Source organism: Ornithodoros turicata, unplaced genomic scaffold, assembly GCF_037126465.1.
Source record: "Ornithodoros turicata isolate Travis unplaced genomic scaffold, ASM3712646v1 Chromosome28, whole genome shotgun sequence".
In the NCBI taxonomy this organism is placed as follows: domain Eukaryota; kingdom Metazoa; phylum Arthropoda; class Arachnida; order Ixodida; family Argasidae; genus Ornithodoros; species Ornithodoros turicata.
Window position 1 is genome coordinate 1,860,121 of NW_026999351.1, and position 23,723 is coordinate 1,883,843.

At 45.1% G+C, this 23,723-nt stretch overlaps 1 protein-coding gene across 1 annotated transcript in view; it reads right to left on the reverse strand.

Annotated features, from left to right (window-relative positions):
- The window catches only part of LOC135373656 (uncharacterized), a 69,186-nt gene that overhangs the window by 38,238 nt on the left and 7,225 nt on the right, over positions 1-23,723 (reverse strand). The window contains exons 2-8 of the mRNA XM_064606753.1: positions 23,650-23,662; positions 16,100-16,185; positions 15,423-15,494; positions 15,287-15,334; positions 8,077-8,219; positions 1,274-1,336; positions 101-252 (exon numbers count right to left, since the gene is read on the reverse strand). Of these exons, the coding sequence (XP_064462823.1) occupies positions 101-252; positions 1,274-1,336; positions 8,077-8,219; positions 15,287-15,334; positions 15,423-15,494; positions 16,100-16,148 (527 nt within the window). The 5' untranslated portion in view covers positions 16,149-16,185; positions 23,650-23,662. The remainder of the gene's footprint in view (positions 1-100; positions 253-1,273; positions 1,337-8,076; positions 8,220-15,286; positions 15,335-15,422; positions 15,495-16,099; positions 16,186-23,649; positions 23,663-23,723) is intronic.

Genomic DNA, 23,723 nt, shown 5'->3' on the forward strand with positions numbered 1-23,723 from the left:
TCTTGCATTCGGCGTGAAACGACTTGCATTGAATTTTCTTGTAAGGGGTCTGCGATCTAGGAGAGGCATCTTGCGTCGTGTGTTATTCCCTCGAACTCACCTCGTAAATACGTAGACGATGTCGGACTCGTTGACCCCAGGGTATTCAACTATTCTTCCCTTAAGTCTCTCAGAGGTTCTCTCTAAGTCAATTGACTGAAACTGTCTCCCAGGAATTTCCACGAGGTGGTTTCTTTCCTGTTCCTCATTCAGCTGGAAATACACACGGTTAACAAAGTCATGCATGTGTCCCTATGTCATGAAATTCCGTTGCTTTCAATATTTATCATCATCAGTGCCGCCAGTGTGGTCGCTCCGTGACTTAGGCTCAGATTTTTTAATGGGACTGTCCTTCCGCTGCTTTCGTTTTTTTCCTGAGGAACCCACAAAGCTACTCTCGACAGAAGGTAGTCTTCTTTACCTAGTTGAACTCGGCTTCAGTTTTTCTGAACTGCTTCCAGCAGTGAGTCTGATTGCAAGAGTACAGAGCATAACTTTACTAACCGCGGCTTAAAGACAAGCCATCGTCCTATATTTTGAACCTAAAATGTTTAGAATTGCACTACATGGGTTTGAGAATGGACGATTGCAAGAAATCAGAGTGCTGAATGAAGCACGCGTTGCGCCATGGGAGCTTATTGAACTGAGAAAGACAGAATTGCCGATTGTGTTTCAGTTTCGATGACTTTGACACGTGTTAACTTTCACGTAGTAAGGATACCCAAGCTATATCCACTCGGTGTATGCTGTCAAATGTAGCAACATGAACACTAATACGCCATAACAGATGAGGCAGTGGTCGTGCTTGAGCCAATAATGACCTACAAGGCCCTGCTGTAAAACAAGAAAACCGATAGCGTGTCGACGGAAGGCGAGACTTGAAACGAAATGTAGCTCATCAGCAACATTTGTAAATGCGGCCCTGTAGTGTCTGCGAAAGTAATACCAAAGGGGAAGGACTGTCTGAAACTGGGTGGGTTCTCTGTCGGAGCGAAACACGGGTCGGAAACGAAAGTAGCCTTATTTTTGCCCATTAATGATGTACTGAATTTGAAACACAGAACACTGCGATATCAACGCCCCTTGCAAACATGTTCCAATAATTTGTTGCTGCTATGAAATTGCCTTGCCCTCAACCTGGTTTCATGACAGGACCTTGGCTCAGTGGTTGCCCTCTGTATGAATAGGCCCACTAATGCTAATGCATGTCTGGAAGCCGAGTGTAAAATCGTACCACATAGGTGTCGTATACTTTCATCTTCAGCTTGATGTTATTTTCTGCAAAGGCTGCATTGATCTGGAACATAGGAAGAGAGATAGACAGTGTCCGTTAATTCGTATATTATGCAGTGTTTTTGCCATACCCGTCGAATTTTGTCATACGCGTCGAAATTCGTAGATTCGAGCTTCGTAGATTACATAGCGGTAAAAATTACAGAAAAGAATTACCTTCGTCCAAGAATAAGTTCCAACAACATCGTATAGTGTGGCTAATGGCGAGTTCCACGCAGAGCGAAAATCATTTTTCCAACCATTGGGTGGGGTTTAAGCAGTGTTGTACAGCTTGGGGAAAAGAGTGCACGGGACAGCACCGTGCCGCATGTCTACATTGCAGTGACATCAAAACAGGAAACAAGGGCGGACACACATACTGATACATGAATAGAATAGTCAGTCACCCGTTTTTGACTGGGAGGTGTTGGGGTCGAATCCTACCGCCGACTGTTCTGTCTGAGGTTTTCCCAGGGTTTTCCTGAGACTTTCCAGTTCCCCCTGAAGTCGGCCCAGCACGCATAGTAACTCCCCTGCCCCCAACTTCTTTATGCTATTCCCTGTTCACCGGTCCACATCTGTACGCCGCTCATAGCCACAGTTGCTTCGCGGCGCTAACACGGAACAACAAAAAAGTTTCATATTCGACCTCTTCCTGGTATAATGCAGACGACCTCTGCGATGAAGACATGCGCCAGTGCCGTGCATGTCAACTATTGTCTCAAGCTGTACATGGCAGTACCGGACATGGACATATACAGTGGTGGCTCTGTGTTCAGTTTGTGAGTAGAGATCTCGCAACGTTGCAACATTTTCCGCTGCAAATGTGGGTAGCTGTGGGCTCTCTCAGCGACTTTCTGCAAAGCACATAACTGAAAAACAGCAATGAAGCTTCCTTTTGAAGCTTGAACTTTCGCGTGTTGACCACGAGAAAGCTTTTAATTACGTTTTGGAATGCCCGTTATCATTTTTGAATTGTCCTCTACTAGTTGACCTGATTTTTCCGGGTGAACCGAGGTGTACCTCATCTACTTCATAATATGGAAAATACGGGGCACCCAGGACTAACGCGATGGCAATCCTTGAACTTCAACAAAACAAAACAAATAAAATGCGAGGACACCTTGAAATTGCGTGTAATGCTTTGCCAATATGGGTCAAATGTAGGAGCTTACTAGAGAGGATAACGCGCTGCGGGTTTGGCATTAAAGAGGCCATGAAATGGTTAACGCGAAATCTAAGTACTCTGCAGGAAATCGTTCTCATGATCCATAACTATCGTACGACACGATCGACATTTACCCGTATTCAGTACAATGGAGGCGCAGTTACCAGGCAAAAAAAAAAAAAAAATAGGGGTGCGTGACAGCCGGATAGATGCCTTCGAAACACCAGCTGAACAGCTGGCTAACCTTTTCAGCGACTAACTTTCATCGTTGATTTCTTTGTTCATGTGGTCTCTGTAAATCTTTGTTCCTGCTCTTGTTAATATTGTACTGTTATTAAATTACTAAGGTTAAACATTTCCCTATGTATTCCGTCATCGCTCTTAGACTTGTTGCGGCGAATCACCTCATCCCATTGTCATTCATGTAGTTGTTCTTAGGCAACTAATAAATCAATGAATGCATTTCAAGGTTGCATAATACGGCAACTGTTCACCTTCAACCGGGAAACCAAGTAAGTGGTCATTTTTATCCTGTGGTTTATCCCAGATGCCCTAAATCACCATTTTCCGGTTGCTACAGCAGATGCTATGCCCGAGAACACGCACGATCCTCATGACGTCCTCACAGTGTCATCATGTATCGAGCTGTATCCCCAGAACGTCCTAGGGATAACGCTCGTGGACTGTTCTTAATTCAGATTCGTCCTGTGCCCGCCCCTATAGGTGGATAGCGGGGCGAGTAATGATACTTCGTTTAATTTACATGCTCAGACTCCCTAACACATTTGTTCTGTTTTGCTTTTTCCGGCCGATCCTGAGTCATGATAGACATTTCTCTTAAATAAAGAGTATTCCAACGTACAACTCTCTGGCTTCAAAAAGGATGACTGAGGATACATGGAGCATTTCTCGTGGAAAGGACAGCAACGCGCGGTTATGTTGCACTGCAAGAAACATAGACATAGTGATCCAGAGCTAATACTTCGATCAATTCCTCGCTTCAAGTATTTCTTTTTTCTTTTCGTAATCGAAAGAAACATGTACAGCTCACCCTTGGTTTTGTGTCGCAGGCGAGCAGGCACTCGAATTTACGGTTGGTCGAGTTCTAAGCAATTAATAGGATCTGTTTTGGCTTCGGAAGAGAATAACACTGAAAACACCACTTGGCGCTTGTTTCTGTGTGACTCCTTGCTGCCCGTCCTGTAAAACTTTGCAGCACTTTTTGCACCTTATTCCTTTTTATTTTATTCGACAGAAGGCCATGTCTCGTTCGGCTGACACTCATGAATTTTTGAATTGTGTGAGCGAGAGCTTACTACAATCTGTTAAGGGAAGGGAGGAGAGCGTAGCGTGAGCCTGGGAGAGGAGATGGTAGGGTTACCGTAGTGCATGCGTTATCCCATCAACCTAAGAAGATTAGTCAGGAGCAGGATGCGTCAGTGGTGCAGGCTTCATAGACGGTGTCGAGTTTTTAACGCCCGTGTTGCGGGAAGAAGCATGCAGGGGATTTTGTTTAGTGCAGAACAGGAGTAGTGTATTAGATACAACTGTAGTGTGGATGATGCTATATTGGCCCGCTGCGAGGTGGGTGAATGACAGATTAAGAGAGCATGCGCTTGGGGTTCGGTCGGCCCAGTCTGGCCATTGCGTAGTTCACTGTGCCGCTGCACCTGTCTCTCCAGTGGGTACGACTGTAATATCAGCTTCGAGGGCTGTGTTACCTGTTACTTTCGACAATACCAAAGCCATGTAGGTACCGCAATACGTGTTTGAGCGCGCCCGCAGACCGTGTATCACCAGAAGCACAACCGGAACCATGTGGACTCGGATTGGATTAGATAAATAGCGTAGTATGGCTTGAACTGTCTCGATAGTCGACAAAGCCACTATTGTTAGGTGGACGCGTGAGCTAGGCTATCGCAAGTGCAAGCACGCACTTCTGTTTTAGTATTGTTGCTGTTCAATATGGGGGGGGGGGATAATTGGTGCACAGCGGCGCAGGAAATTAAATATTTTGACTTTTTTTAACAGAATGTAGCAGGACATCGCCCGGGCGCAAAAATGCGCAATCGGCTCAGAAATCACACCCCTGCAAATATATAAGGTCAAGAGATATGGAGCGGGGAGAGGAAGTCGCATAGACAGCTCTTCAGAAGAGAATATGTCGCCGGATATGGTGATTCATTGAGCTGTTAGAAATGAACAAAACACGGAAGAAAACTCCGTGGCAGACAAGGTTGTTTTACGGTTTTGTTTTTCGCTTCCCTTATGGTACAGTTATTCCCCGAATGTTGAAGTAGAAAGAATAATCTAGTGCAGAGAGGGAAATCTGCGAAACATTCAATTAGGACAGAATAAAAAGACAAACGAAGTCGCGAAGCACCCGGGGCGAGGACCACAGAGAGACTGACACAACCTGCCTGACACAACCTGCCGTCGACACAATCGCCAATGCTATGCGGAATTTTTTTTCATTTCATTTCATTTATTTCACCTTAAATGCCCATGCGGGCTTTACATAAGGGAGTGGATAAATTGACAAAATATGAACATTTACAAACATGATGCAAACCTGAATTTACATGAAAAAAGAAAAATAATAATTCAAAATAAATGAGAGCCACAAAAAGTACACCGTACATAATAAGCCATTAATGCAAAAAAATATGAATACAAAAGTGAACATCGTAGTAAAAACACATTAGCAAAGGAGATATGATGACAACTGTGAGCCAAATGAAGCACTGTCCTGATATGTTTAATAGTGATTCGGGTAGACCATTCCATTCGCTTATTGCGAGAGACAGAAATGAGTTAGAGTAAGCTAATGTTCTGCATTGAGGACGTCTTATTTTGTATGGATGATCAATGCGAGATGACACGTAGTCAGGCGGTGTTATGAGGATGTCCTTAAGGAATGGAAGGTGATGGTAAATTCTGTGCAGTAGTGTGAGACGTGCGACCTTGCGACGGATGTTAAGTAGAGATAACTGAAGACTAGATTTCATTTCTGTTATGCTGGAATGACGAGAATAATTAGAGCATATGAAGCGACAGGCATGGTTTTGAACACTCTCGAGCTCACGCGAAAGATAGTCTTGGTGAGGGTTCCAGATGGATGAGGCATATTCTAACTTACTGCGGATGAGTGATTCGTAAGCCACTTTCTTTACTGTGATGGGAGCATGTTTAAGATTGCGCCTGAGATCGCCGAGGGTTCTGTTAGCGTTGGCGGTGAGCTTGGTTATGTGTTCCTTCCAGGACATATCAGAGGTGAAGGTGATTCCAAGATAAGTTAAGGAGGTTACGGACTCAATGGGGAGGTCGTTAATGTAATAAGCAAAGCTAGGAACGTTTTCTCGTAAAATGAACGACCTTGCACTTCGAGCTGTTTAGTTTCATTTGCCATCCGGAACACCAGTTCTGAACGCGGCGAAGGTCGTCCTGAAGCAGTGATTGATCGGAGGAGTTAAGATATTTTTCTGTAAATGACACAGTCGTCGGCAAATAGACAGACCATCAGGTAGATCGTTAATGAAGATCAAAAAGAGGAGTGGGCCCAAGACAGTTCAGTGGGACGCCTGAGATAACGCGTGACCCAGGGGAAGAGCAATTATTGACAGATGTGTATTCATGTCTGTCATGGAAATCGCGAATCCAAGCAACGACGGGCGGGTTTATACGTAGGCGGGCTAACGTGTAAAGTAATCGTTCATGAGGCACACGATCAAAGACCTTGAAAAAGTCTATAAAAATGGCGTCAGTTAGGCAGTTATGATCCATGTTGGAAAGTAGATCATTAGAAAAGCTAGATAATTGTGTCTCACACGAGTAATTTTTGCGGAATCCGTGTTGGAATGGTGAGAGAAGGTTATTAGTTTCCAAGAATGATATTAGGTTTGAAAATAGGACGTGTTTCATTATTTTTGAACAGACATTAGTAAGGCGAATGGGACGATAGTTCGTCAGCTGGTTACGTTCGCCAGATTTAAAGATCGGGGCGAGCTTGCCTACCTTGCAGTCGCTGGGCACGGGTCCAGTTAGTAATGATTGGGAGAAAATGAGGGACAGGAAGCTACTGCAGGGGTTTTTAATGCTGTTGAGTACTTTTGCGTTAATGTCGTCAATACCTGCGGCAAGGGGGCTTTAATCTGTCAATGATATTCACTATTCCATCAGCATTAATCACGACGGGTGGCATCATTTCATGAGTAAGAGTAGGGAGAGACGGCACAGAAGACGCGTCCTCACGCGTAAATACAGAAGCAAAGAACTTATTAAATGCAAGAGGTTTTGTTTGTTTGTCGATGGTCTCATGGCAAACAGTACTCGTGTTAGTCTACATGACCGGAAACTTAGATGATGAAGGTAGACATCGGAGTTTCTGCATTTCTCGCTTCGTTTATGGTCAGGAAGCCGGTCATTAAGACAGCGGGAAGTCAGTTGCACATATATCGTCCTACAGGAGAAAGGGTGTAGAGTAGACGGCATTCTTGCAGTGCGGCATATACCGGTTGTTTCACGAAGGTCTCCAGGCTGGATAGTTCGTAAAGAGGTGGGGCCATCGAAGAAATTTCTTTTTCGTAAACATGCTTGGGACATGGGTCATCAACTGAGTCGTGAGCGGATCATATGGACACGCTCACTAAGTAGTCAATCATCCTAATTTTTAAAGTTTACTTTGCACGCATTCAAGACAACTGTTTCCCGTATCGGCACCTTCAGCGAAACATATTCAAAGAAACAAAAAACAAACGTGTCACGTTCATATAGAATGCCAAGCATAGCGATGCGTATCTTGCTGCTGTTCCTAATCTTCCGTCGCCCCGTGTTATGTACTAATCGGATGAACACGACATAGACAGCCGGATAGCTGATTGAAAGAGCACATTGGTGCACTACTCCGCGCAAGAAATATGTAAACCGAAACCGATTAATTGCTCGAAAAAGTCCTATGCGTCGACGAGTTTTTTTTTTTACGAATTTTTCTCGCTGAAGGTCCCCATACATAAAACAGATATACCGTAGGTGTGTGAAATAAAATTGAAAAATGGGATGTGTATTTTATTCGTGAGAGTATGCAAATGAGCCGCTCACAACTCAGTTCACGGCAGATGTCTTAACCAAAAAGAAAGGTCCGCTTTGGTACCACCTGTTTACGAATTATTCAGCCGAGGTCCTTTCGTTAAACACCCGGTAGAGCAGACGCATCCTGCTACACCTGACTTTAGGTACTCTGGTGTTTTTTTTGCATAGTGGAGGGCGCGTATTTGGCTGGGTAATCACCATCATCATCATGATCAAATCAAGTTGTTTTCCTGAAACGGTAGGACAAGCAGGACAATCACTCAGCAAGTAGAATGCATCCTAGTTGATGAATTCGGGACAAGTTCATTTTGTTGAGTTTGGGGTCCGGTGAACCTCAGGAAGTGGACTCAATCAAGTATTTCGTATCCATTTGCTTAAAAAAAGTACAGAGTTCTATAGCTTTCACAGCAAGCTCTATCATGAAGACAACCTCTCCCACAATGTGAGAAACATACCCTCTCTCTACACATTCCCACCATACGCAGTACGTACATCTATTTCACACTTACCATATTAAGCTGGCTTTGTGCATATATCAGGAATTGTTCCTTCGATATCGTACTGTAGCTGTGGTCACCGACGAAGAGGACTGTGATCGGACGCGTTTCAGCCAGTTTAGTCAGTTCTTCGTCGGTCAGGGGACGCCTTGTAGCTGTAATTGAATATGAAAGCATCAGTGGCACTCTGCTCATATTTACGTGTTACTCTAGCTCCTATTTGTTTGCCATGTTGAAGGTTAAGTGCGCCTCGTGAAATGGATTCAATGGGAACTGTGTGGGGCCAACGTGCATAAACAGTTGTACAGCAGCACAACATTTGTACTCTCCCGCCATTGGTGCAGGATTCGTTCTTATGCAGATATTAGGATTTTTATGACCGGAAGTGAATTATGAGTTAAAATAACATTTGGTATGAGTTACATTGATGCGTTAATTTGATGGAACGGACTACAGCTAATCGATATCAATTTCTATTGCCAAATAGTAATTTTTCAGTTCATTTACTTTTTGCCATCGTCTTACCAAGTGATCGGCATGTTTTGCGTCTAAAGGCGCATAACGGGTGGAGTTGTGCTAGCCGGCGATACTGAATGGTGCGCGTTCCCAACCCGCGCACGTCAAAGAGAGAGACAGTATGGGTGTAGTGGCACGAAAGCGGTAAAGGGAAAAGAGTGCTATAACTATGGTGAGTGTGTGAGAGATGAGGATAAGAGAGAGAGAGGGGAGGATGACGATAACAAGTGAGTGCGGCAGTTAAAAGCTATCTACAATTATGAGCAATCAGATGATCCAGGATAACAGATTTACATGATGAGTTAGATGACAAAGACTAAAAGCGGGGCAATGCTGAACATCTACATCTGACACGAGTCAGTACGACTGAGGTTTTCGAGTTTGGAACCGCACTGCGAATAACTTCATTTTAATGAATACTATCAGTCAAAGTTCCTTGCTTCATCTGCTACTGCAGACGTTCGTGTGCTACTCAGTCTGTGCAAGCATCTGCTGGGACTTCGAGGCTCTTTGTGCAACGGACTTTTGGCCTTTAGCCGGAAGAGATGCCTTCACGTGTGCCTCCTTCATTTTTGGAAACACGCCAGTTGTCGATTGGACAATTCGTAGCGATTCTAGGGAGCACAGAGTGTCACGGTTCGAGTCTCGTTGATCCGTCCGCAAGTGATGAGAGAAGTCCCATCGAATATTTCCAACAGACGTAACCGGGCATTAAAAAAACGTGTAAAACTTTGAAGATGAAACGCCATTGTCTTTGCATGCAGCGGTCCGGCGTAACATTATGCGAATACAAAAATAAGACTCTTGCACGTTCCGTGCTTTTCACGGCTTTCATTACCACTTTACAGGATCAGCGACTCAAAGCTCGCTTTGCTCAACAAGTGTCGTTGGTATCAATAATGCCTTACGTATCGCCGAAGCCTTTCTCCAGGCAGAACGAGAGCCTCGTCAACGCGAACAACACCCACATCAACACATGTAAGTAAAGTGCCAAGTGCCGATATTCGGGAACACAAGAAATGTTCCATTGTCGAGTGTTCCTGTAGTTTCACAAAGGAAAGCTGTACAGTTGGTTTCTAAATGGTACATAGCCAACGCGTGTGCAGAAGGGAACTTCTCATGCGTTATATGGCCGTCGACAGGTAAGGACTAGAAGTAGGACGAATCCACAATTTTACCAATCCAAATCCAAAGACGGTTCTGCGACTCCACCACGCCTACGATTCTAGAATCTACTTCGTAAATGTAAACTATGACGTTGTTTCATCGACTGCAGGAGAAACTCCCGAGTATGCATTGTTTCAATAAAAGTAACAAACGATCAAAACCGAAACCATATTGCCTTTAAGCGTGTAATGGGAGAGTTCCTTCCTGAACTCCTTCAGTCCAGAACAATGCAACCACACACCACACAGATCTATTTGGTTTTCTGTGGACACCGGAGGCGCAACCTTTAAAAATATACAAATAAATGTGCTTGGTGGATCGAAATGCTCTTATTCGCCGTTTTGGGCAATGGGATTCGAGGATTCGGAGATTCTATTGGTCCATCCCTTGCGAACACTGTGATGACTTTTCGAGATGAGGATCAAGTATTGGCATAAACGTCACCGTGACAGAGGTTCGACTAATGGTCGACACACTATTACTGTGTAATATAATGGAGGGATATATGACTTAAGCTGGGAAAGCTGAGCCTAGATCCCACTGCTCAACAACTCTCAACAAAGACACTTCCTAATCATTCGATGCCGTTGAAATGTGAGGGTTTGATGGAAGTAGCAGCTAGTTCATCAACTCTGCAACCTGAAACGCTCTTCAACGACTTCAAAAGCGTCAGTAGAGGTCAAACATCTAGGACAAGTCGCACAGGCAAAGAAGTTTCAGCTATCACCGCATATGTCTTGGCATTTGCTAATATGCGAGCGCCGGAAACCGTGACCGAGCTTTATTTTGTTCGGTACTGCGGATAGTGAAGAGTACTGTGAAGACATTTCCGAATCTCTGGAATTATGAGATTGCCTTTCACTTGCATGCGCTAAAGTCCTTCAGGATAATAGACGATATGTCTGGCCTACCGATCCTTGGACACACTTCGACCCCACCAAGACCGTCTACTTGGCGGAGGATGCACTTAGGCATTGGTGCGGTGATCTACTACAAGATTAGTGGCAAGGATTCATTAGTGGCAAGTCATTCGTCCACGTTTGGCAGACAACAGAGCGGTTTAGCAGGTCGTTGGTAACGTTGGTAATGTGACTTGCGTCGAATCGTATCAACCAGAACCAATCAGCGGATGTGTTTCTGAGTCACGCACCAGTGCAATTGATTCCGATAGGCACGATAACCTTATCAACGGCATACTAAAACTCGCATGCCGAATGATGCGAGTTATGAGCCGAATGATGCCACATGCGCCGAATGATATTAAGCCCACAAGCAGAAGGAACCTCTTTGCATGATTTTTAAGCATAAAGAAGTTGCACCATCACAGCTCTGCCAAATAGTTCGTTCTCTATTCGAACCACAAGCCATTTACCGCAATTATTGGAATACGTCTGCTTCCAGTCACTGCGGCAAACAGCTAGAATGCTGTGTTGGGTTCTTACACTCCGGGGGGTTCTATGTGGAATCACGGGTTCGTTTGGAAATTGGGACAGACTGCCAAGACTTCTGCTGTGTGTAGGTGGCCCGCCCACTGTTCCTTCTTGTTCCTTTTTTGTATATTTTCTTCCGGGCTCAATATGTGTATGGACCGGCAGCAGGATCACACCTTCTATGTGTTGCAGTACTTTGTTGGCGACGATTACATCAGTTGCAATGGTTATGCTCCTTTGAACGTTCCTGAAGTTGTGTCATGGTTCTGCTTGGCCAACTGATGGCTTTCCACACAAATCGGCAACGTTCTTCAACTGCGAGGTTCTCACACGGCCACGTTTGCGGTTCAAAGGTGTACTTTTTTGCTCGTTTGTAGACCAATTGACCAACTGACCTAAAAACAAATTCAAGCGCAACACCAGCGCAATGCGAGGAGGAGGTGGATGAGGCGCTCTGGTTCTACGACAGTGGATCGAAAGCCCACAAGGGGCATCCATCCGCGATGCGGGCCATTTTGTGGAGCAAAATGTAAGTAGTCCAGCTCTGCTCTGAGGGAGTGTATTCTATGTATGGTATTGTTGTTCAGGAAGCGATAGCCACTGTCGCCGCATATCATGCAGCACAGGAACAGCCGTCCAGCAACCACCGCGATAGCCCAACTACCTGCCTGTATAGCACTACGTCCCCACCTTGTACAGCATCGGACAAGAGAGACCATGAGCGTCCTCGTGAATCGAGTGACCGTGGAACAAAGTGCAGGCATCTATCGACGAACTCTTTTGTACGTATTCAATAAAGATGTTTCAGTGAAAGGGTCTCGTCAAAGTTATTCGGACTGTTTAATGCATTGCATGTCGATAACCAAGTGGTATTTCAATAAGTCGGTGACAAAGTTCACGATGTAGACTGCTTGCAAATGTCGCTGTTTCCGCAGGGCGTACTTAATATGAGGAATGGCACGAGCGAGAAGGTCGACGGTGTCTGCAGCGATGTAGTTGAATTCTGCATTGGCCAAGCTCACAAATTCGCTCATCAGTCCCAGGGGTCCGTCTGGAACCGTTATACAGACGTTCTTGTAACGGGCGTAGATCCGACGCACCATCTCCTGCAGCGGCCCCGGCGAGATCTCTACTATATTGCCAAAGCCTACCCTGTCTATCACGTAGCGAAAAGCAGTGATGACCAGCTCATTCTGGGGACTTTCGCTTTTGAAACATACCTTCTCCACTTCTTCCGAAGAAGCATGGGTGCGGGAACAATTTTGAAATGAGTGATAGCTGAACATCTTCACGTATTGATGACGCGAGCGCGGTGTGCGCTGCCTTGATACAGATAAACGCGCGCAAAGAAATGAGAGCGAAACCGAAACGAAGAAGCCACCCATCGTCGCTAGGAGCGCGCGCGCGCAGCGGGAGGAGCATAGAGTGAAACCGAAACCACCTGCGGTGGGTGGCGCAGAGGGTGCTAGGAGCGCGCCCGTGGGTAGCTGCTGCGGCGCGGCGTCCCAGTCAGTTGCTCGCTGGCTGTCGTGGAGAGCAGGCGTGCGGTCAATTGCTTCGAGTCCCCGCGCCCGCTCAGTTTCTGCCTGGCTCTCTGATGGAGCAGTTGCACCGTCGCCATGGGGGAAAAGGTGAGTGATTTGCCGATGTTTGCGTGATGTTTTGCCGCGCTCTTTTTCTCGCATCTTTGCCGTGCCCCGTGTTTAGATTTGTTTAGCGATGACCAACGAGTGATTTGCCGATGTTTCTGTGTTGTTTGACCGCGCTCGAGTTAAGCCTTTTCTCACATGTTTGCCGTACACGCATGTTTACACTTGTTTAGCAGTGAGCCAGCCTTTTGTTCGCGTTGGCGCATGTTTAGTGATGTGTGCCCAGTGGTTCCCGCCTTGTGTTAGCTGCATAGTGTTGTGACGCTGTGGTTAGGCCTAACCGATCGCCCCTAAGCCTTTTCCCCGATGTGTAGTTTTCCCCGTGCTGTTTAGCAGTAGCGGTTAGACCTTTTCTCTCGCATGCCTAGACTTGTTTAACAGTGTTGCCATTTTTACCTGTCGCTAGTATCTTCTTGTTTTCTGTCTTTCTCGCATAGAGCGGTGATGGTGGCGCCATCTGGTGTGATGCCTTGCAACTAAGTGGCCACATGTCGTCGATCTCTGCAACTGCCCGTTGCCAACTACCAACATGGCGGGCGCTTCGGAGCAGTTTTCTTCGCCACGGCGTCGTTGATTTTTGAATAACTTGTTCCTCTCCACTCTATTTCTATCTCTTCTTTCTTCTTTTTTATGGACGGAGGTTGCCGCCAACTTACAGCTTGGTCTGGACACGAGATACATGCTCCACAATTAGTGTAATGACTCCCTGGAGGGTGCCGATGAATCTGGGGGTCCCAATTAGCTCTAATTACTAATTAAATCGTGTTTAGACGAAGTTATGCGTTGGCTGCAGTCTGTGTCCAGTTATTACTACTATCGGCTGCCTTAGTTGCGAACCCGACAAGGTAGCCCTGAATCACGCGAAGGCAGCGTACGTCTGCACCGTCATTCCCTCGAACACGTACTCTGAACTTCCCATTCCTTCAGCCACACTGAAGCCCGAGGCCTACACACCTCGAAAGACTGTGACATGGTCCCTTTCTTCTGACCGTCTCCAGCCGGACGACACTCTAGATGGGGGAGCCCTGTTGCACCCTCTGTGGACGCCATCAAGGTGACGCCGCCGCAATAAACGTGTCTGCCAGTTGCCACCTGCCTGGTGCACAGCACAGACCAATGTTCCTTCTTATGTACCCAGAGACAGTGTCACAAAGGACACTGTCAGACTGAACAAGGGTACTCTCAGATAGACAAAGAGGCTATAAGCATTATATTCGGTGTAAGCAAGGAGCTTCCTCCAAGTGCAGATCAAAAGCCTTTGATCTCAATATTTGCACGAGACAAGAACATCCCTATACTAGCGGTTGCTAGAATGCAACATTATGCTCTGTACCCGCAAGGGTTTCAGTAACACATCAAGTACCACAATACAAAACTGCATGGCAGCGCAAATGCCCTGTCGCGACTTCCCCGCTCCAGTGAAGGATTTCCACAACTGGGTGATACTGAACTGTTTGAACTACAGTACGTTTACAGCCTACCTGTGACCTACAATGAAATTGCCTGAGCACAAGAAGGACCGAGAACTGCAAGAACTAAGCCGTGAACTCAAAACGGGCGTCAACAAAGCCAAGAAGTGGAACTGGGGTGGTGAAGAGTCCACGCTGCAACAGGACTGCATCCTTCGAGCACACAGAGTGTTAATTCCACCGATCCGTAGCAGCAGGGTCCTCATGGAACTGCACCGAGGGCACTTCGGAATATCACGAATGAATGCACTCGCTAGAAGTCTGGTGTGGTGGCCAGGCATTGATATAGATGAGATGGTCAATAGCTGCACGGAGTGCTTACTACACTGGGAAACGGCGCCCTTGTGTCAGGAACTTCGATGGGAGGAGCCGGAAACAGCATGGCAAAGAGTGCATATAGACTATGCAGAGTCCAACAGGAAGTAGCTACTCATCTGCGTGGGCATTTTTTTTTTCAAAGTGGCTGGAAGCCTTCAAGCAAGGCTTCAAGCAAGGAGCAAGGCTTCAGGCTTTTTCGATGAACAGTGGAACAAAGGAGATTGCAAATTCACTAAACATGACAATGGCGATCTCAGTGTTCATCGGGAGCCGAAATCTCCATGACGTCAGCTGCCACGCCGTGTCGCGTCTTCCGGTGATGCAAACCAAAGCCATCAAATGCGTTTCTCTGGAGTGTCTGACTGACAACGTGGATATTTAGGGTAATTGATTTTTCCATGTTACTTTGGCGTTATGAGTGATGGTATTCTCTTTACATGCTTAAAATTCAATCTTAAAATTTGCATAATGTAAATACTCGAGACTACGGACCACCAAGGGACAGGCACAACACCAAGTCTCCCTTCGTCTTCCCTATATGGTGTCGGGGTTTCACATAATGTTCATGACCTTGTTGCTTCTTAGCCATTTTTTTCATTGTCTTAAAATTCGGATGTCAATATTTTCTCTTATCCCTACATACGCAAATGTTTCAATTGATGTTCATACTTACTTGTTGTGGTGGTTGTGCTACGTGTGAGTTTTGGCGTCGTCGTATCCTCTGAGGTTCATTTGGGATTGAATTTCGGATGTTAGTATTGTCTGTGATCTTTAACTCAGCAAATTTTTCAATCGATGTTAATACTTACGCGTTGTATTGGATGTGCCATGTATGACATTTGGCGTCGTCGATGGGACTCGATGATGGATGTCTCCTGAATCTGTAAAGACGAGCAACTCTTACAAAAATCAGGACTTGGAGCAAACGAATCGGAACTGTTGCAGAATAAACGTTGCCGCTAATTTTGAGTTCGAAACAGACAACAGTCTGATCCGTCACAAAATTTGCCACGAGGGACGAAATGTTGTTCGGGAAATCTTATTTGCGGCTAACATGCCTATCAACACGGCAGAACGACAGTCGTAGAAATGGGGAGCAATTAGTAGAGAAACGCTTTCAGCAGATCAGTTTCAGCAGACACATGAGAGACAAATAGTGTATCACCTGCATGATTCTAAACGGATCACTCTTGATCGGATCTCTGCTGTGCATTCTCTGCACTTACGCACAGCCGCCTTGTGGTTATGACTGTGATACATGGAGCACAAGCCAGTAAGGCTGCACTTTTCAGCACAAAAGCGGAAACAGAAAAAGGGTGGTTAGCTAAATAATGATACTGACTCGGCAGTCGGATACACCAATATATCTTGCTGTCTGAAATTTGGCTTTGGCATAAATACGCTACAGGGAGGTCAGGAGGTTATATTATTTCACATTTAACATGCACATACTGGTTGAGGAAGATACTATTTCCAGTGTTCCTACCTTGCTTGAAGAGCATCCAGGTTCTTGCGGCGATGACGAGGATAACCATTGCAAGAAGAAGTAATACACAGGCCAACACCAGGCCTCTGGAAACGAAATAAGCAACAACAAAACGTTAAACATGCGAACTTCTCGAGTTCATCGAAGCTTAGTGGGAGACGCTCTTTAGTTGGTGAGTTCTTACTGCCGCAGTACCGTGGAATAGCATATTTTTTTCCCTTGTGCATTCTCTTTCGACGGTCAAAGTAGCGACACCTAATTCGCATTAATACACGTATGTCTATGGTCCGCCAGATGACATTCTGGCAATGCAACCACGACCGTTGCACCAGTAGCACTAGCTGTGCGAAAACTATCGTAATTAGCCTTAGCTCCATTTCACGAAACGCTTCAAGACATTATTCGCGAGCGAGATATATCAGAGAGATCAGATATACCACAGACATATCATATATGTATGTCAGAAAAGCTCACACATGGTGTCTCCAGAAAAAACACGGGTCGGATTCGATTAGGTTTCATTTGATTTTTGCGACGGACCTTCCACGGATCGGCGATCTAGAGACTAAAGCGTTGCAGCAGCTGTGCAAGATCATGCCGGCTTACAAGCTTCAGTGGTTTAAGAGGGTATCGACATTGCCTTTCCGAAGCTATTTCTGTTCGCCCCCGATATAGTTCATATTATTCGCGACATTAATTACCTTCCTATTTAATGTTATGATGGAATGCGAAAAGTAACCACTAAAGCAAAGTTTTTGCTTATAATACCAACCAACATACTCGACGTGGTAGTGATACCATCACGTGTACAATATCATACGCAGCAGAAAGTACACTTTATTCTTACTGGTTTAGCGATACACTGCATTTTGTTGATTTTATTTTTGCAGGGGTCATCAAAGGCAGCATGTAGTCAACAAAGTTTCATCGAGGTGCCATCCTGGTGTCTATACCGCATGTAGCGATGATTACGCTGTTCTCAAAGGGGGTGGAGGTTCTATTTATTTTCACAGGAAAAGTCAGCCGGGGGGGGGGGGGCTGTCTTGTTCTTCCTCATTAAGTAATTCCTTAGGGTGTATTCTTGGGGCAGTTAAGAGTAAGGCGATGTGGGGTCCGAGGTCATAAGTGTTGTGCCGTCACACACGCGATGTCACGGACTGCTGAAGAGACCGGTATCAGGAAGGTAGTGAAGAAGCACAGCGGTTACACCACTTCTCCGCGTGCCAATTAGTGTCGAGAGAGAGATGGAGTATCCGAGGCTGGTCAGGCGAGACTTGAACTTGTCGCGAAAGGACTTGGAACGGCGGCATTCGAGAAGAAGGTGACGAATATCTGCCTCAACGTTCCAGATAGAACATAAGGGTGTGGCTTGCTGATCCACTTTGAACAGCAGTGAAGGACTGCGGCTGACGTTGAGGCGGAGGCGATGCGTGACAGATTCTTCCCTCCTTGAGACACGCAGATAGTGTACTCCATTGTTGCGCCAATAAACCTCACTAGTCTGTTCTTAAGGGGATCACGCTTTCTAATGGAAAAGTACTTTTTGTAACAGTCAACTTTTTACTGCACAAAATAATCGAAAACGCAAAATAAATGAGTAAACTGGCTGCAGAACGGCTAGCTCTGTGGTTTTTGATGGGTACGGTGTATTTAGGTTGCGTTCCGGTTTAGATTTGTTTTGGGATTTGTTTTGGTAGCACTTAACATTTGTGTGTAATTTCCGTAGGCTTTCATGCATCTGCTTGTGACCGCCATTGAAACCGTCAGATTGTATTGATGCAGGCGTAAGATATTCATTTTTACTGGTTATCATAGCTAGCCGAGAATAGTAATTTTCTTCATTGTTGCTTAGGATGTCTCAAGTATATTCTGTTCATTTTTGGGGGGGAGTGGGAAACCGTATATCTATTGTTGCATTTGGTATAAAGGTGACCATACATGTAGAGAAGCTCGTCGTATGCCTGGAAGGTTGAGGCTCAAGCCTAGTTCTCACATACGACAACGGCGCACGGCAACAGCAACGGTGACGTGCCGTTGCTGCCGCCGTGTGTGTCGCCGTCTCTCCACCTCGCCGTGCTGTCGTGTTCACGTGATGTCGAACATCACGAGCCGCGGCGAGCAAAGATGGATTTCCACGTGTTCTCCTTGCACGTGTTCTCTGTGTATCCTTAAAATCAGGATGCGACAAATCATACAAATAAGGAAACCTTCTCACAAGTTCAATTAATTTCTCGGCATCAAGCTGAGAAGCCGCCATCTTCATTGGTGCGGGCCGTTCATTCGTTGGATGTGATGTGGGCGGGACCACGGCACGGCAGAAGTTGAGCATGGCTCAACTTCCTTTTGCCGTGAGACGGCGGCCAGAACGGCGCCATTACGGCGTCGGAACGACACAATTTGCCGTGCCGTTCGCCATTGCCGTGCGCCGTTGTCGTACGTGAGAACTAGGCTTCACAGCCTTGGCAATTGCTTCGCCCTATTTTGCGAAATGAATAAGGAGTCAAAAACACATGGACTTTTCAACGTTGACAAGCCTACAGTTTAGTGAAAGTTGCAGCATCGAGCCTGAAGCATTAAGCAATATCAGACGTCAAGGAATTACCTCAGCAGTATTATGAGCGGACAAATTACTTTTCAAAATAATTGATAGTGTGCAATAGTGAATGAAGAATCATGTTATACAACCTGAATTCGTGTTTCTTTTCAGTTTGTGGGGCGCTGGTGTATGTGAATCATAAGGTTCTGCTGGTTCGCCTTTTCAGGCTAGAAAGGATGGCCGCGTGGGTAGGAAAGACGGCAGTCGTTTGCTGGCTCTGGAGGCAACTCCCTTCATACTTCTCTACCGGTTCGCTGGATTTCTACCTATCTATACATACAAAGTTGACAGTACTTTATTCTTTATTTTTTTCTGCATTAGGCTGACCGTAAACAGACCTCAATTTTCTCTTATTTTTCTTTTTTTATTATTTTCCCTATCTTTCTCTTACCGTACGGACGGCGTCTGAGTAATGTTTTCATTTACCTTTTTCCGTAAAATAACAGACATGTTTAGAGTGTAGGAGCATAGCACACACAACATGTGTTATATATTCTTTTTTTGTAACTTGATGTTAGTCTTGCAGCCTCTGCGTGAAAGTATTTTCTCATTAAAATTTAGATGCTCTCAACCATCCTCTCTTTGTTGTACAAAATAATTAGAAACTAAACATGACTATCCATTGTCATTAAATTCGTTTCGTAACACACAAGGAAGAGCACGTTTCTGTCGCGGATGACAGCGTGGCCCTACACGAAAGGTGAACAAAATAACAGCGTAGCGTCAGTCTGTGGTGTACACGCATTCTGTATGCACCTGGTGCCTGCTTTTTCTTCTTTTTCTTTTTTCTAGGACATATATTCATATACGTACTGTGGTACACAGCTAGCTGTTCGGTATTTTCTTTGTCTGTATTTTCAGTGTATGCACACAATCATAATAAAAGGTATTGTATGGATATGTGCTTGATTGTCGCCTGACCTCATCAGTCTCTTCTCTCCACGAGTTCCTCCTCGTGCGAACGGCAAATAACATACAGCCGGAAAATTAAGTGCAATTTATTTGGTGGTTGAGAGCTGATGTACATGATTCTAGTTGCAGGGAACTATAATCGTGTGGTCTACTTTATATAGGCCAGACGGGTCGGTGTGCCAATATTAGGCTTCGAAAACATGCGTCATCTTTGGGTGGCACACCCTCGGGGCATCTGGTCCTGCACTGAAATAGATGTGGGTACAGTCCGACTTTTCAAGATACGGTTGTTGATGTGGTACCACGCAACACAACGAAAATTGTAGAGGCGTAGAAGTGCTTTAGTCAGCCGTCCGTGGCCTTATCGGGGAGGGAAGACTTCTTCCTTGATATCAGCGCATGGAAACCCCTTATCCCTGTATGGGATGACCCTGATTGAGGCTGTTGGTTTCTGAAGGTGGCGGCCGTGGCGTTCCCCAAGCAGCACAGAATGCTGCATATGACATACCATACTGGCTGGTCATTGGCGATACGGGTCCAATATTGTACCCATTTTACCAGGATTTTCCCCATATCGGCTCCAATTGGGCAATATGGGCCCGATATTTCCCAGTTTGAACCGATATGGGGAAAATCCTGGATATATGTACCCCATATGCCCTGTCGTGTCGAGTCCCTACAGGGGAGAACCCTGTGGCGCAACGCTTCAACGAAGTTGGCGCCACGCCTTCTCGTGGCATGTTTTCACTATCTTCCTTTTTCCACGGATCTTGCCCGACAGAATAAACTTCAGTTCCTACTCGGCACTTCCTCATCACTTCAGTGAACACTTCTTTAGCTTAGCCACTACAGGGTAACTCCCTAGAAGGGATTAATTATTGACTGTAATGACTTTTTTTAGACTTTTGAAAGTATTTCGACCACGTCTCATATAGAATGATATTGAGTAATCTGAGTTGTGTCTCGATAAACGACCAATTGATAACTTGGCTGGACCATTGGATGCTTGTATCAGTACGTCTCTATCGGTGACATTCAGTCCGAGACATTACCAGTACCATTAGGATTGCCTCAAGGTTCACTTTTGGGTCGACTTCTTTCTTGGGGTGGGGTTCGCTTTTTTGTCTTTTTAATCTTTCTCAACATTTTATTAGGTAACCTCACACCTACATGTAACTTATACGCAAATCACTTAGGGCTATTGACGACCAGCCACGTCTCGATGGTTCCTTACACGTGTTTTCTCAGTGGGCGGATATCTGGCAGGTGCAGCTGAATGTTTCAAAGTGGGTACCAATGTCCTTTACTAATAAGAAAACCCCATTACGTCATGGATACTACATTCACAATATCGCGCTTAGAACGGTTCATGAAGTCACGTACTTCGCTGTTACACTGACTTCGCAACTGCGATAGACCACACATATAGCATTAACAACAAACAGCTAATCGGAAACTGTACTTAAGGGGCACCTTGCGACAGTTCACACAAGGAAGTTAATTATCTGCTTATGTATCCCATGTGCCCTATTTTAAAATACGCCGACGTAATATGGGATGTTTAGATGCTTACACTATGCCTTGCGCATATTTACTTCAAATGACTTAAAGTAGGGCAATTCGATTAACCACCACCGCATATGGACCATGTCTCTCCTCTCTTCGCTGAACTCGATCTTCCATGCTTGCAACTCACCGCAAAATACACAATCTGAAGCATTCAGTTGGTAAGTAATTGTTTCAAGCGTGTCGGTAAGGAATATATCCCATTCAATGGGTTACCACCAGACCCTACTCGACACCACTGTCATGTCAGTTTCCCAAGGTCACATACTAATGCGCAGAAGGTTTCCTTCATCCTGAGAACATCGACTGAACTGACGCATAATGTCGTGGATAGCAAAACCGTTACGAAGTTTGTTGAACAGATTGTTGCATGCACTCCATCGCGCTGTATTGTATCCTATGCGTTCGTTGGTTTAATGTTGTCTTTATTGCCTTGCCTTATGTCGATGTTGTTGATGGCAAAATAGTTACCAAGATAGATGAACCACGCGCTGCATGTACTCCATTTGGTTTGGATTCTATCCGTTCGTTCCTTTAACGCCAGTGTCATACGTATCGCCGTTACAAGTAACGTCGTTACAGTAAGCGATAGTTGCTCGGTATCGGAATGCGTATCGTGATGCTTTCTTAAGTCGGTATCGCAAAAGTATTTCCGTTACAAATTTATGGTAACGCGATCTCTGTATCGTTCCCGGTACCCATAATTCTTAGTGCCCCACCTTTCTTCACTGACCACATTTCTCACTCTTATTCATTCTCATTGGTCCGCCTAGCCCTCGACAAGAAGCTTGCAGAGACGCCTACGTGCTTCGTATCCGGAATTATGGAATTATACCAAACACGTGTTCACCGTTTTTCTTTGAAACTGAAGGAAATAACCACAGTGGGTTCAACAAAAGAGTTTAGGTCAACGAACAGAGGTCAAGACTTCGACAGTGCGCTCTGGATTCCACTGCTAAGCTGCCGTTTCGCACTGAGTCAGGCTCACATACTGTGACATTGTTAACTTCGGATATAGCATTTTTTGGGCATTGGATTCCATGGTATGTGTGGGCCTGACACTAACGCAAATGTCACACTGGCCTTTGTCAGCTGCCGGAGAGACCACGACTTGCAAGGATGGCAGAGAACGATTTCAAGAATCAGCCACTGATAAAAGTCAAGCATAACGTTTCCGAGCAACATATGAAATATGTTGTCTTTTAACTGCAAAACTAGTCACGTAGGCGATATTTCTAAGTTGCGACATCTCCGTATTTCAAAGAAAAGTATCGCCCAAAGTATCGCGTTTCTTTTTCTTACTAACGGTAGCGGTACACCGTTACTTTAAATAAGAAGTATCGATATCGCTATTTCGATACTTTTTACTCAAGTAAAGAGTGTCAGCATCGCGATACCATATTTCGGTAACGGGTACAACACTGTTTACAGCTCACTCTTAATAACTTGTCTTATGTTTGTAAAAACCCTGATGCATTATTCATGCCTTGACAACCAAAAGGTGGTTGATTTTGTGTATAAATGAATAAATAAATAAATACCCTAGATATAGTAATTCAGCAATACTGTGCAATGATACGGCAATTTCAGCTTACCTACATTGTATTATACCGGGTGTTTCACCTAACTGTTCAAAATATATATAAATTTACTTGCCCAAAAATCATGTGGTCAACGGTATTTCTGTTCCACAAACTTGTGCCATGACCCAGAGGCATTTTGATCAGTTTTCAGTAGTGATAAATCTAATTAATTGAATCCAACCCCGAAATTTACCAAGCCAATGTCACTTTAACATGCCAATGAGGTGTCAATGGCAGTGTTGTTCTCTTTTCCTTTTTGCCACAAACAGAAAATGCATGTCGGATATACCGTGTTCCATCACAAAATAAACTGCCCTGCTATAGTGGTAAGACCTCGAAGAAAGAAAAAAAAAAAAAAACGAAACTCGTCGCTTCGAGAGGCAGGAACTGCCGGCTGCGCCGGTGACACCGCCCGTTCAGTGCCTTTTTCCATGCTTCTGATGATAACGGCAGCCAGAGTTATCTAAAAAGGCACTGAGTAGGAAATGAAAGAAAGAGGACAGTGACTTTTTCTTCTGTTTTCGCGTAACTCTTGCCTCTCTGGTGGGACACCCATGTTGTGATCGTACGGGGCAGATCCAACATGCGCTGTTTTTGGCAAATAAAAAACAACAACGTGACATTGGATTCGCATATTTCGGAGTTGAATTTAGAAAATTAAATTTATGGTGATTAAAGCGATCAAAAAAATTTATCAAAGCGATCCTGCGTCTTCGTAAAAGATTGCGGAAGTGTCCCGTTGAGCCGAGACTTCTCATGCAAGTAGATTTTAACACATTTTTGTGACACGTTAGGTGAAGCACCTTGTTTAATGTTGCGAGTGTGACGCCACAAAAGTGTAGGAAACAGTAGTGTTGCGCTGCTCGATCTGGAATGCGGAAGTGAATACTTACTCTGATGAAGTCGCTGGAAAGTGACACCGACCTCATGTCAAACACTAGCAACAACTTAACAAGTGGTTCAACAT